This window comes from Scleropages formosus, chromosome 13 (genome assembly GCF_900964775.1).
Source record: "Scleropages formosus chromosome 13, fSclFor1.1, whole genome shotgun sequence".
Lineage (NCBI taxonomy): Eukaryota > Metazoa > Chordata > Actinopteri > Osteoglossiformes > Osteoglossidae > Scleropages > Scleropages formosus.
In genome coordinates this window covers 17,784,540-17,798,384 of record NC_041818.1, presented here as the reverse complement: position 1 = coordinate 17,798,384, position 13,845 = coordinate 17,784,540, and the positions used below count along the sequence as shown (strand labels likewise).

Here is a 13,845-nt window from a genome sequence, read left to right as displayed (position 1 = left end):
TTACTGCTGAAATAATGGCTTAATTTAGGGTGAAAACCAGGCGGCCCTGAAGCCATGATTGGAAGTGCTGGCCAGAATTTGCAGACTGTCCCCGCTCGGAAGGGAGCGCAGAGCAAGGCGGCACGAACCACAGCCCGTTCTCCTGCGTCCACTCGGACCGTGGTCCGGGGGCTAATTGGACACCAGAAACTGGATGGATAAAATGAAAGGATGTGGGCTGTGACCCCTGCACGGCTGACCCCCAGCGAGCTGCTTGTCAAAGGACTATCATCTTCAAGTGGCTTCAGTGAAAAGTTCAATAGAAATATCAGATGAGCAAGCGTGTATGATATGTGTATGATAAATTGTGCAGAATTTATGAATGTGACTGATGGTTCCTGTGTTTAATGCACCTACTTGAACGATGAACCTCGGCGCAGCAAGTGGAAGGTGACAAATTAGGTTTACTTGAGAGTCACATGTCTGCAGCTATGTCTCTTTCTCTTAATTTAATGCATAAATTGTACTTTTGTTGAGATGTACGTCGCTTTGGACAAAAGCGCCTGCTAAATGAATAAATGTAAATGATGGTGGCCACTTGTGTGATTTTCACAGTTAGGACAGGTACAGAAGCGGTTCACCACTGCCTTCTTCCAAACATCTTTGGACCGCCAGCAAGGGAGCATGCAGACTTGAACCTGCGGCCGAACGCGCGGCTCTGAAACCACGAGTCACCAGCATCGTCACTGCGCCGCCACACCGCTGCACGTATTCCGTAGTTCCTGAAGGTCGTGCGAATGTTAGGAGTGCAGTGGCAATGCCCATACTGTACTGCACTGTACTAACTGTCACTGTAAATATGTGACTCAAGGGGGCGAGTCAAGGGATTCATGGCGGCACAGCAAGCAATGCTGTTGTCTCACAGCGTCTGGGTGGCGCGAGAGAACGCGGGTTTGATCCCCGCTCGGCGCGTGTGGAGCTTGCATGTTCTTCCCATGTCTGTGTGGGTTTCCTCTGGGTGCTCTGGTTTCCTCCCACAGTCCAAATGAATGTTGTTTGGGCTCCCCATAGTGTGACACAGAGTGTGTGTGTGTGTGTGTGTTCCACTGATGTATGTATGGATGAGAGACCCAGTGTAAGTAGTGTATCTAGCAGTGTAAGTCACTGCAGTGAATAAGGTGTGTGGGCTCATAACACTACATAGAGTTCATTGGAAGTTGCTCTGGAGACTGAAATGTCTGCTAAATGAAGCACTTCGACTTAGTAACATAAACGTAAGGTGAGGCAGTAGCTAAGCGCGACACCAATGAGAGCAGTCAAGGCTAAGAACGGCAGCGCTGCCGCCCCCGGTCACAGATTTAAGACGTCGCTGTCGAACCGCTGCTTCGTTTCGTCACTTTGTTTGCCGTTTCTACCTGAGACGCGGGCAGAACGCGCGCATCCGCCGATGACGTGGACACCGTGGTGTGACGCACCATGACGTCTCGTGACGTGTCCGCGCGCGGCGCTCTCTCTCGCTCTCGCGCGCGCGCGCACACACACACACAGAGAGAGAGAGAGAGAGAGAGAGAGAGAGAGAGACACACACCCCGCCCGCTCCCCAGCTGATTGCGCTGCGCTGTCACTGTGTGCCGGCGGAGGGAGCGGCGGAGAGGGGGAGCGAAGGCAGGAGAGGCTCCGCGGGGCCGCGCAGCGCGGCCGGATCACCCATGGGTGGCTGCGTGGGCAGTCATCATGACTCCTCGGGCAGTTTGAACGAGAATTCCGACGGAACCGGAGGTAGGGAGCGCGCTGCGTGCTGCTGCGCGCAGCCGGGACGGGGCGTGCGTCGGGTCGGTCGGGTCGGGTCCGTCCCGCCGTTCGCTCCGCTCCTCTCGGCTCGCGAGCTCAGCAGCGCGGCTCCGGGCGCGGGGGGGGGGTCCCACTTCTTCTCCTCCTCCTTCTTCTGTTCTGGTCGGGGGCTTTTGTTTTGCGTTTGTTTGTTTGTTCCGCGTGGGCTGTGGTGCTGGACCCTGCGCGCGCCCGCGCGAGTGTTAGTTTACTTTCCCTTCATCGCCGCCGCTCTTTTCGCTGTTTCTCTTTCTTTTTCCGTCTCGGCCGCGATCGGCGGAGCGGCGCGCCGTGTCCACGGCGACGGCGCGAGCGCCGCGTGTTTGCGCGGAACATGATTGAACATGTGTGTGTGAAACATGATGATGATGGTGATGAGTGCAAACCCGGTCGGAGTGTCAGCGAAGGGCTTCTCCTCGGTTCCTGCTCAGCTGCTCTGCCTGTTTCCAGGACACGTCGCTCTCTGGCCACAAAGCGCGTTGTCTCCTCTTCTTGCGCTCCTCTTGTTGCACGCGGGGGGGGCGGGGGTGTGTGATGAGTAAAACAGTCAGTGTACACGCTACATTGTTGTTCGCTCCTTCTTCGTGACATGTCGCGTGCGCAGTTGGTGCCTGAGGCCAAGAAGAAGAGTCTCGGTGACAGTGGCACCACTTGCGATCGCAGGAGCTTCTCTTCCCAGAATTCAGGAAGTCCTTGCTTGTGTGCGAAGACACGGTCCTTCTCACAACTCCTCCGGTAAAAGATGTGGTAAATGAGCCTGCAGGGACAGAGAGCTGTTTACCCTACAGTTAGGGTACAGCGCTCTTCCTCTTTTCATTTACCCGGTGCACTGATTGTTGTTGTTGTCTTTCTTCCCCCCGCTCGCAAATGTAAAGGCGATCATGACAAGAAAGTTAGTTTGGCAATGAGTCATGTGAGTGTGTGTCATAGCCTGCATGTTCAGTTTTGCATAGCTTTTTTTTTCCCCTTTTGATCTTTTGATTGCTATTTTTAGCACAGCTGGTAACCTAGTAGTTAGAGCTGCTGCCTTTGCTTTGGATCCTAAGGTTGCAGGTTCGAATCTCACCTCTGGCTGTGGTACCCCTGAGCAAGCTACTTACCCTAATTGTTCCAGTGAAATACAGTACCCAGCTGTATAAATGGGTAAATAATTGCAAGCTCGTAACGGTAATGACTGTAACCTTCACATTGTATGTCGCTTTGGAGAAAAGTGTCAGTTAAGCGAATAAAAGTAAATGCGTAGCAGCGATGCTTGGTGGTTTTCCCTAATCGGAAAGCAGGGCCGCCCCCGGTGCCGTTCCCCAAGCGTGCGGCCTGCAGCGAACGGCTGGCGGGACGAGACCTGGACCGTGACGCTCATCAGAGGCGGTGTGTTTCTCCACCTGTTTGCGTCTCCTGGGCAGGAGGGCGTCCCGCTTTCGGAACGTGTCCTCGGGGTGACCGTCACGGCACCCTGCTCTCGGGCCTCCGGACCTCCTGTGACCTCGTGCCTTCTCCTCCTGCTAAGTACGACCCGAAATGTTTCGATCTGTCGAATCAACCTTATGACGAAGAATACTGTGGGAAACATCTCTGCATCTCCGCTCCTTTGCATCAGACATCTTTAAGCCACGGCTTACTATGTTGCTCTTGTTATTCCTGTCCTGAACAGGTCTTGGTGAAGTTTTGCAAAGTCTCGTCTCTTAAAACTGGGATAACTGGTACCGTAGGAGTGCATTAGTGTGTTTGTCGCATTCTTTTACATGTCAGTGCAGCTCCGGCGTGCGTGTGCCGTGTGGAGCGGATCGCTGCTTCGCATCTCGAGGTTTAACGTCGCTTACGTTCGCCTCCTGCGCTGCGCTCTCCTGCGTTGTTCGTCAGCAGCGATCTTCCGGGACGTCGGTGGCTGCAAGATGTTGTCGTCGTCTGCAGAAGCGGGATCGAGGAAAAAATGAGTTTGCTCGCACTGGCTTGGGCAGGAAATGTAGATTTAATTTCTTGGAGGCGGCTTTTTTTTATGGTCGTTCGCTGATTTCGCCTACCTTATGGTAGAGTTACTGTGCGCGGGTTATTGTGAGCTCGCCCGCTACCGTGTGTTGGAGTTATTGTAGGGCATGTCAAAGTTTCGGTGGATTAAGAGCTGCTCATCAGCTTGGTGATGTGGAGCAAGAGCTGCGTTACTGCCGGCTGTATGTTGTTTGTGACGTCTTCCCGAGGTGCCCTTGCGCTCACTTCCTGCCATCCTGTCTGAGAGCCAGCAGGGCTTTTGTTTCTCCGAGAGAGCGGGGCGGGATGGGGTTCGGTCCCTCTCCGGCGAAGGTACTGACAATGACGATCTCTTCAGTAAATTTGCCAAATAACCCGACAGGTGTCACTTCGGAAGGGCTCATCGGTGGCTTCCTGCCTCTTGTCGTGGACTCTGGCGGCGGGTGTGTGTGTGTGTGTGTGTGTGTGTGTGTGTGTGTGTGTGTTGTCGGCCGCGGGCATCTTCCATGCTCTCTTCCCCTGTGCTCCCCCCCGATGGACAAGCCTCGTCCACACGGGTAGGCTGACTTTCCTTCCTGCGCAGCTGTGTGACCCGTATCCACATCTCCACACTTTCAAAAACGCACGAAGCTTCGAGGTTCTGACCGCACGAACCGGACGTAACCGGGTTTTAATTCGGATTTAACGGCAGCGTTCTCGGAAGGTGCTCCTTCGCCGCGGTGCTTAACATCGGCTGCGCTTGAGGACTCGAACCGGAGACGTGGTGGCTGTTGTTAATGGCTGTGATGCCTGCGGATGGAAACGCCTTTAAACCGCAGAGTTACGAGGGGAAGCGAGCAAAGTGGACGGGATGCTTCGTTCCGTGTGCCGCACATTTCGTACCTGTGGGCTCCACGCTAGTGGCACCAGCTGATTGTGGCAAATTGCACCTAAACGTAGGTGATGTTGAGTCACTTCGTCCTCTGTCGGTTGGGTGAGCTCCTCGAGTCGTCGTAAAACCCCTCTTTATGCTGCTCTTTGATATTGCCTTGTTTGAGCTGATATTGAACCTTCTGAGCTCCTGCCAACCAAGAGAGACATTGTGTGAGTAGAGTAAACTCAAGAGTAGTACCGCGATTAGTGCTCCCTCCTGTAGGTAACACTGTTTTGCTATAGTGCTCATCTGTGAGATTGGATTGGATTGGATTGAAAATACTTTATATTGAAATTGCACGTTAATGGTAAATTAGCCCTTCGAATTATCGTAATAATGCGCCATATTTTTTAAAATTTCCAAAAAAATTATTCTGACACGAATGGATGAACGGACCTCATAGCGCTCAGGAATTTGAGTGCCAGCCAAGGTGTTATTGTTTTGGGGTTATGATTAATGTGTATTTGGGGGAGAGCCCAAGACGAGGCCACCGAGGTCCAGTAGCGGTTTCCCTTTGTTCTGATTTTGTTGAAAGAAGTCTAGTGCTGCTGTTCTTGGTGCACCGAATCTCACAGGATACAGACCCTGCTTTGTGTGTGTGTGTTTGTGCCCCAGCTCTGCAATCACCGTTCCCAGTGAAGGAGACTGACTGTCCTTCAGCTCGTCCTCGGAGACTGTCGACGTGCGGCGATGGGAACCCCCGCCGGGTCGGAGCCGCCGCTTAGAATTCCCGCACCCGTGCCGCACGGCACCGGATTGACAAAGGAAGTGACGGGGAGCGCGAGAGCGGGATGATGAGGGAGCGAGAAACGGGGTGTCTCTTTGTGCGCGTCCCCCCGAGGAACGCCTCTCTGCTGTCTCGCGGGAGCGGAAGAAAGGGCTCGTCGAATTCTTCGCACGCGTGCGTACGCAAACTCGGCACGGCGGGCGGGGGACCTCCTACCTGGCCCCGTCCCTGTGCGCTCGCTCCGGCCTGGGCTCTGGTGTCCGGCGCCGCCGCCTCTTGTAACCGAATCGCCCTGGTTCCCCTTTCGTGCCGCCGTTGTCGGCCTTGGGAGGCGAGCCCTGCGGGGTCTGCATGCGCAGGGAGCTGCGTGTGCGCGAGAGGGGTAGGGTGATCTGTAAAGGATATGACGAGGGCCACGCGCGCGCTGCCGATGGGCGCGGTATTCAAGGCCGCGTCTCTCATCGCCACATTGTGCACGGACAAGTCGGCCTTTCATCCCACGTGTCTCCAGCAGACAGCGCTGAGCTCCAACGTGGGAAAACGGGCAGCAGCAGCAGGAGACGAGCGCGCTTTGTACCCTGTTTGCTTCAGTTTCACCGACTCCTGCGGCAACGTCACACTCAACACGGACTCCAGCTCACGCTCGAGGTCCGCGGACGCGGCCCCGCTCCGGGAGAGCTCCGCGCGAGCTGTAGTCCTCGGCAGCAGCGGTTTCCCGTCCACTTGGCAGCTCGAGACTCGGAGAGGCGCGTGGGCCCGCGTCTCTGTCTGCGGAGCTCTTATCTTGGACAACTTGTGAGCCCGTGCAGCTCATTCGTCATCTGTTTTTCAGCTGCGCGCGTGTTCGTGTGTGCGTGTGTCTCCGCGGGTCCCTGCGTTTACGTGTTTAATCCATCTGTCCGGTTTTCTGCAGGTTTAAGTGTATGGAAGCTATTCGTGCGTGTGTTTCCCGATGAGCTTCTGTAACTTTATTTCGGAGTGTGTCAAGGTGCCTCTCCGATCCTTTCTCTCTCTCTCTGTGTGTGTGTGTGTGTGTGTTTCTGGGTATTCCTCCTACCCCAAACTCATTGCCACACTCTCTTCTCTCATGTCATATAATTTCCATCTGTTGTAAGTCACTGCTGCCCACATGAGGAGGAGATGATGATGATGATGAGATTTTCCTTGATGTACTCTGGCACCGCTCCTCCAAGGCCTAGAGGACACACCGGAGGACAGGAGTCTCACCCCAGACTCTACAGTACGGCTGTTTGGTACCTAATTCGTCGGTCGCTCCCGGTTTCGCAGGCGGCTTAACGCATGCCGACAGCCACGCTTACAGATTCCCGGCACATGCTTGCCTATGCGCGCACTCACACGCGCACGCACGCTCGAGAAAATGAAATCAGGAAGGCAGGATGACCCAAACGCTGAAGCAAACGTGCTCCTTTCCCCGCCTCCTTTGTTCGGCGGTACCCGGCGCCTCGTAAAGGAGCTGCATCTTTAAGATCTCCATCCAGATGGTGCTCATTTGGGATTCCTGTGAAAATTAGATCCACACATTCGAATCTCGCAAAAGACACGGCGAACTTTGTTTTCCGTTATGAATTAATTAACCGTTTGACGTTCGCCGAGGCGCCTCGAGCCCGACGGCTCCCGGTCTTGCCGATTTGCCGACGAGAGCACGTCTGTCTCTAGCACTGGGAGCAGTAGTCAGGATTTGCATGAATGAACATTTACCGAATGACATAATTGAGATTCTCTTTTTTTTTTTTTTTTTAAATAAAAAAAAAAATGCCATGTGAGTGCAGTCAGTGATGCACATGCTGGGGGGCGGGGGGGGGTCACGGTCGTTCAGCACGAAACCTGAAATGGGAGAACGATCCTCCCTCGCGTGTAGTCGCTTCCCCCCTGAGCCGGGACTTAAACGACCGCAGAGGTGGCCGTGATGCTCTGCGCCCGCTCATTTGTCACGGCGTTGTTGTCCGCAGACTTTGTCGCGAAGGCCTCGCGTCCGATGGAATGGTCCACGCGCGCTGAAGTTATTGACAGATGAATTCAATATCGCTGTGTGTGTGTGAGAGAGGGACATGGGCCTGGACAGAAAGCTGGCTCTGTTCCTGCACTGATGCAAAGCTTTACTGTGACAGATGAGGTACGGAGTCCCCGAAGAGCCCTTGTCACATTATGTGAGGGCAAGTAGAATAATTCTCAACAGCTGTGACTGTATTCGTCGTGCTTAACTTTGTCCTTCCCTTAAGATAAACGGCAAAGTGACAGGTTTTGTCGGTCGGGGAGAGGCGGCAAGGGCGAGATCGCGATTTTCTTCCGCTCGCAACGATCCCTGAGAAAGAAAACGCTACCGTCTGGGAGGGGAGAGGAAGAAGGGAGATGGATGGAGGAAGCATCACGCTTACAAGGTCCCAGTTACTTACAGGAGCAAGAGAGTAATGCGTCCGACATAGTGTGTGTGTGTGTGTGTGTGTGTGTGTGTGTGTGTGTGTGTGTGTGTGTGTGAGTGTGAGAGAGAGACTTGTGGACCAGCACTCAGCACAAGGGAGAAACACTTTAATAAATATGCCGTTGGGTGAGAGACCAAGACAAGGCCACCAATAACTGATGGACTGAAGATGCCCACAGTTGAGAGTGCTGTCTGTGTGTGTGTTTTTTTTTTTTTTTTTTTTTTTTTAAATCGAAGAAAATACAGTGTATTGTGTACATTTTAAAAGTATGTGAAATGTGCCTTCAGCAGCACTTTGCCTCCAAATACATGTTCTCGGCAGGTGATCCTGCATCCGGCAGTAAATCGCACCTTCTCGTCGGCACGCCGCGTGTCGGAGGGGTGCTGACGCGGGGACTCCCGTCAGCCGAGCATCGCCTCTTCGCACCACCACTCCCCCCCCCAGCCCCTGCCGACACACCTTTCCACGGCAGCAGCGGGAATGCGAGCCGGGGTTGCGCTGCATTTAGACATCCTTCAAGCTCCTGGTGTCTCTGCCCAGGTGATCTTAGACCTTGTGCTCCCAAGCGCTTAAAAGAAATGTAGTGTGGTGGGTAGAGCTGCTGCCTTTGGACCCGAAGGTCGCGGGGTCCAGCCTCACCTCCAGCTGTAGGTCCCTTGAGCAAGGCGCTTACCCTAAAATTGCTCCAGTAAAATTACCCGGTTGCATAAACGCTGCAAGTGCCTTACCGTTGTAAGTCGCTTTGGAGGAAAAACCTCGGCCGAACGAATAAACGTAAACGCGGATCCTCCGTGGCGCCGCGGCCGGCTCGTCTTGCTGACTGAGACGGGCAAGAAAAATTAGCAGAACGGAAATCGTTATGATATTCGTGTTTTACTGCCTGAAAGCTATATCCTCGTAAGGCTTTCTGAGCGTGAATTATGGAGCGTAGATTTGCCGTGTGAAAAGGGTCGATATATTACCCTCTGCTCCTTGTATTTATTTCCGTACTTCTCGTCCATCTTACTGCACTATTAATACAACTGATTACAGTATATTATCGACCGGACGCCTGTATGCCATCGGTCAGCCTATGGATTTTCCGTCTGCATCCAAGTATGCGTTTTGGGGGCGCGGGCGGTTCTGCACCATGGACCCGGCGTGCGGTGCGAGAAGGGACGAAGGAAAGACGGCGTTTTGTGTCTGCGGGACACGAGTTTCGGATAATATTAATTAGAAAATCATTTCTGATGTCTGACGTCTTTGTTCGACACGCTGTCCGGGTGGGAAATTGCAGCTTTGGAGAGGAACGGTGGTGATGCCACCCCACCTGCGTTCCAGCGCCGAAGGCCCCCGGTGTGTCGAGCAAGCGGACGGTGGGGTTCGCCGCAGGTCTTTTGATCGCCTCTGTTCGGCACAGCTGCTTTTGTCCTTTCTACGCGGTGTGGAAACCTGGGACCGGCACCTCCATCCCATAATCCCGTCTTCTGCTTGTTGGGACAGCCGGTTTTCTGAGCAGCGACGGAACGAACTCGCCCGAGCGCAACCGGAACAGGGCGCAGGTGACGGGGACTTCAGGGCTCCCGATACATTAGTGAAATATGTGTAAATGTAGCAGTACGTTGCTCCTGTGCTGTTTAGCAGTCTTGTCACGTGGACCAAGTGCCAGTCGCGCCTCTGCATGCCGCATATGTTCTTCAAGCTGCGTTTAGTCCGACTGCGCATAATTTACTTCTCGACGTTCAGTCGGGTGCTGACGGCGAGCGGAGAAGCGGTTGAGGTCATGACCTTGCAACCTTGAAGGTTGTAGCCTTGATGGAGGGACTTGAACCTGTGTGCTAGAGAACTTCACATTAGCCAGATACAACTGTGTGAGTATCTCCCTCTGTCCCTCAGAACTGCTGAATCCCTCTCACCATTCAAGAAGGTTCTCATTACACATCTCTTTCAAACCCACTTCTCTCCAGATCTCTTTTCTACTCCACGACTTGCATTACATTATCTGTTTTAAAAAAAATAAAAAGCATTCGCTGTGAATTCTATATGCAGCTACTCATGTAATGGTAGTATTGGACTAAGTGACTGTACTTCACTGAATCGTGTGTCTGCATCTATATCTCTGTCTGCTGGTGAAATGCACTTTTGTTTGCTCCGAGTCATATGTCTACGAAGTGAATAAATGTCCATGTTAAAATGTCAAGGTGCTGCAGACAGATGCATCAGCTGAGAAGGAAAGAAACGGCAGAATTTGTCGGCGTCGCCATAGGTTGCGTGACGGTCTGGAGCCGACCCGTACCCCTCCGAGCCACCTCTTTCGGGGTTCTAGAAGCGGAAAAAGTGTGTTGCTAGTTACTATATTTGGCGTGTGGGTCACGGGAAGCCGTGAATGTGACAGGAAGTGAAAACTGTAAACCCCAACAAAGCAGGAAGCGGCAGAGTCCCCCCAGTAACCCGACTCTGTACCTTTAGACTGGCCTTGAATAGCTCGTCCTTAACCGTCATTCCGTTTATCCTCTGTCGGGCTCAGGGTTATAGCATATTTTAACTGCAGTTGGGAAATGAGAACCTTCAGTGAGGTACAAAGGTGTTGACATTAGAACTTTTTTTATACTTTTTTTAATTTTGCAGATGCTTTCCTCAAAACGACTTCCAGTGAACTCTATATAGTGTAATCAGCCCACACACCTTATTCACCGCGGTGACTTACACTGCTAGATACACTACTTACGCTGGGTCACTCATCCATACATCGGTGGTACACACTCTCTCTGTCACTCACACACTGCGGGTGAACCTAAACTGTGTGTGTTTGGACTGTGAGAGGAAACCAGAGCACCCGGAGGAAACCCACGCAGACACGGGGAGAAGATGCAAACTCCGCACAGATCGAGCAGGGATTGAACCCACATCCTGTCGCACCACCCAGGTGCTGTAAGACAACAGCGCTACTCTCTGTGCCACCGCGCTGCCTATTTTTGAAACGTTCCAGATAACCACAGGATGTGACACTCCTTTGCTTGCCACGTTGATCAGCAGGTGGCATAGCGGTTACAGCTGCTGCTTTTTGCGCGAAGGACCGGGATTCGAATCCACCTCCTGCTGCAGTACCCTTGGTCAAGGCGCTTACCCTGAATTTCTAACGGCAGAAATGACCCAGCTGTATAAGTGGATAAAAAGCTGTAGGCAGCTTAACATTGTCATTTTCTTTGGAGAAAAGCGTCAGATGAATGAATACGCATGAAGGTAAGGCAGGCTTTAAATTTAAGATGCTATAAAGTCATATACTTTCCTCTTCTCGTATACTGTGTGCGTGTATGTGCACGTGCACTTTTTTTTTCTGAGAAGCAGAGGTAGCCGAGCTCTTGGAGACTCTACCCTCCGGCGGTTTGCCACCCTCCTGCGGGGGGCCCGGATCTCACGCGAGGAACCCGACGGCCACGGCGGCGGTTCCACGAGTAGGGCGTCGCTTCCAAGAAGCGGGCGTGTGCGGCAAGAGGCGGCTAGAGGCAGCTGGAGCCAGGGAGCGCGTCACACCATCCCTCCATTGTTCCGTCATGTGTCCCAGACAAAAGGTTTTCCCTAATGGCCACCAGATGTTTTCCACATAACCCTCCCCCCGCCCCGATACCGCGGCGATGGCTTCGGGCCGCCGGCTGACGAGACGGCCCGGAGGCACCCGCCGTCAGGGTCCGGCAGACGCGCTTCGCTTCCGCTTCCAGGAACACCTCCGAGGGGCGCGCGGGCCGGAATTCTGCAGACCGGCTTCCCTGCACGCGCAGGGCGGAGGCCCGCCACGGAAACGTTTACTTTGCTTTACTCTGCTCGTGCTGGTGGCGTGATACTTAGCAACGGGACTGATCTTCTCCAGCGCCTCCGACGGGGTTGCGTCACAATGGCAGCTCGGCGCTTTGATGGTTACAAGCCGCCAACAGATGGTGTTTGTATGTGTAGTCCTCTGTGCTTTTGCACATGATGTGTGTGTCTCTCTTTCTGTGTGTGTGTGTGTGTGTGTGTGTGTGTGTGTGTGTGTGTGTGTGTGTGTGTTTTTCTGTCTTCCATTTCTCCCCCCAGGGGTCGAGAATCATGCTTGAGTGCTCAGACAGTTGGGGGAGGGGAGCTGGGGAGGAGAAGGAAGTTCTCCTTGACTTCTCTGAATTTAAGTGGTAGAGTAGTGGCAGACACACACACACACACACACACAAAATGAACCAGGGAGACACAAAGACCAATAAACTCAGAGTGGTATTAAAGCATCAGAGTCTGGTGAGGATGCAGAAGGACTCTCAGTACTTACACTGGAGTGAATGCTGACATTTTTCTATAGTATTTGGTAGAGTAAATGTACTTTTTACCGCGGCGTTTCCTTGAGCGTTGTGTTGCATCAGTGGAAAGAGGCAGAAAACGCAAGTGCGTTGCGGCGCTCTGCGTGCGTTGTTTTGCTGACCGAATCTCTCTGAGGGCGCGCGCCCCACGGATCAGGGCATCGACTTCCCGGAAAAGGCAGCGCTCTGTGGTGGGTGGGTGGGTGGGGGGGGCACCAATGTGGCCCGCGGCATCAAACTTGGCTCTTTTTAATGGAAAAGTTGGGCGGGGGCCAAGTGTCAGCCGCCGCCGCGTTTTAACGTTATCGAGTCGGAGGGCCGCGCGGGATGTCGGAGAGTCTCGGCCCGTCGCTCGTTCGCCGCTCGGCGGTACATTAGCGGTGCGGCAGCGCGCCGACCTTTCTGGAGACCGCTGCTGGATGCTAAAGGCGGATGCTGCCGATGCTGATGCTGCCGATGGCGGACTGCAGCGGCAAGTCCCGGGTTCGGATCCACGCTTCGGCGATCGAAAGTGCCTTTGCGGCGTGACGCGTTCTGCTTCAAAACGGGTCCCAACAGGTAGAGCAGCAAAGAGCCTCGCCTTTTCGTTGGAAGGTTGTGGGTTCAAATCCTCAGTTGTTCTATAGTACTCTTGAGCAAGGAACCTACCCCGAAACGACGCGGTAAAAATTACCCAGCGCGGCCAATGGGTAAGTAATTGTAAGCAGCTCGGTAGAGAAACCCTGGAGCAAAGTGCAGCTGCATAATGTCTAGTAGTAATAGTCACATAAGGGGCCCTGCTAATGCGCTTTTGAATAAAATAATAAACCTGATCTTCCGCATTGTCCCGCTCTCCCTCGGCGGCGCGACCGTCACTGCCTCGGCCCTCGAGAAAGCGTCCCGACGCGCTCAACAAACCCCGCAGAAGGGGCCTCTCGGGCAGCTGCCACCCACAAGCCCGTTTTGGCTCCCCTGCAGAGCAGTAAAAAGTGTGTAACTGCTCCCTTTCCAGGTGAAGGCAGACACGTGTGTGTGTGTGAACAAAGTGACTTCCTGGCAAGAAATCTGCGCATTTCCAGCATTTTTCATGTGTGTGCTGAGGCGCGCCTCTTTGCACGTGCCACTCGGCGTTCGCGGTGCCTGCGGTTGTTCTTTCGCACGCCGCTAGTAAAGTGGCGTTAAACTGGCAGGAGGCACCGCGGCGGTTAACGGCAGGGCTTCTCAAACGGGAGGTTGCTAGGTTCAGGCCCGTTGTTGTACCTTTGAGCGGAGGTGCTCACCTTGAGTCGCTCCTGGAAAATATCCAGCTGTGTAAATGGGGGGGGGACTGTTAAGTTGTAATCTGGTAATAATAGCGGTAAAAATGTAGTAATTTTTTATTCACGCGCTGGCGTGTGTGCGGAGACACAGTTGACGTTCTCCGCGCGTGACTGCGGTTTTTCCTCTCCCTTCCCACCCAGTTGCTCTGGGACGCAACCAGCCCCTGAAGAGGGACAAGCCCAAATGGAAGAGTGACTACCCCATGACGGACGGACAGCTGCGCAGCAAGCGTGATGAGTTCTGGGACACGGCGCCCGCGTTCGAGGGCCGCAAAGAGATCTGGGATGCGCTCAGGGCCGCGGCGCACGCCTTCGAGAGCAACGACCACGAGCTGGCGCAGGCCATCATCGACGGAGCCAGTATAACGCTGCCGCACGGTAGGGCGCCGCT

At 53.8% G+C, this 13,845-nt stretch overlaps 1 protein-coding gene across 6 annotated transcripts in view; it reads left to right on the top strand.

Annotated features, from left to right (window-relative positions):
• Positions 1-1,543: 1,543 nt before the first annotated feature.
• Positions 1,544-13,845, top strand: part of il12ba (interleukin 12Ba) — a 42,194-nt gene continuing 29,892 nt past the window's right edge. For 3 of the 6 annotated variants that reach the window (XM_029257355.1, XM_029257357.1, XM_029257356.1), the window contains exons 1-2: positions 12,802-13,124; positions 13,596-13,832. In XM_029257355.1, coding sequence (XP_029113188.1) covers positions 12,902-13,124; positions 13,596-13,832 — 460 coding nt within the window. In that variant the 5' untranslated portion in view covers positions 12,802-12,901. Of the gene's footprint in view, positions 1,759-2,373; positions 2,545-12,801; positions 13,125-13,595; positions 13,833-13,845 lie in introns of those variants that run through there. The other 3 variants (XM_029257354.1, XM_029257358.1, XM_029257353.1) reach the window with 2 other exon arrangements.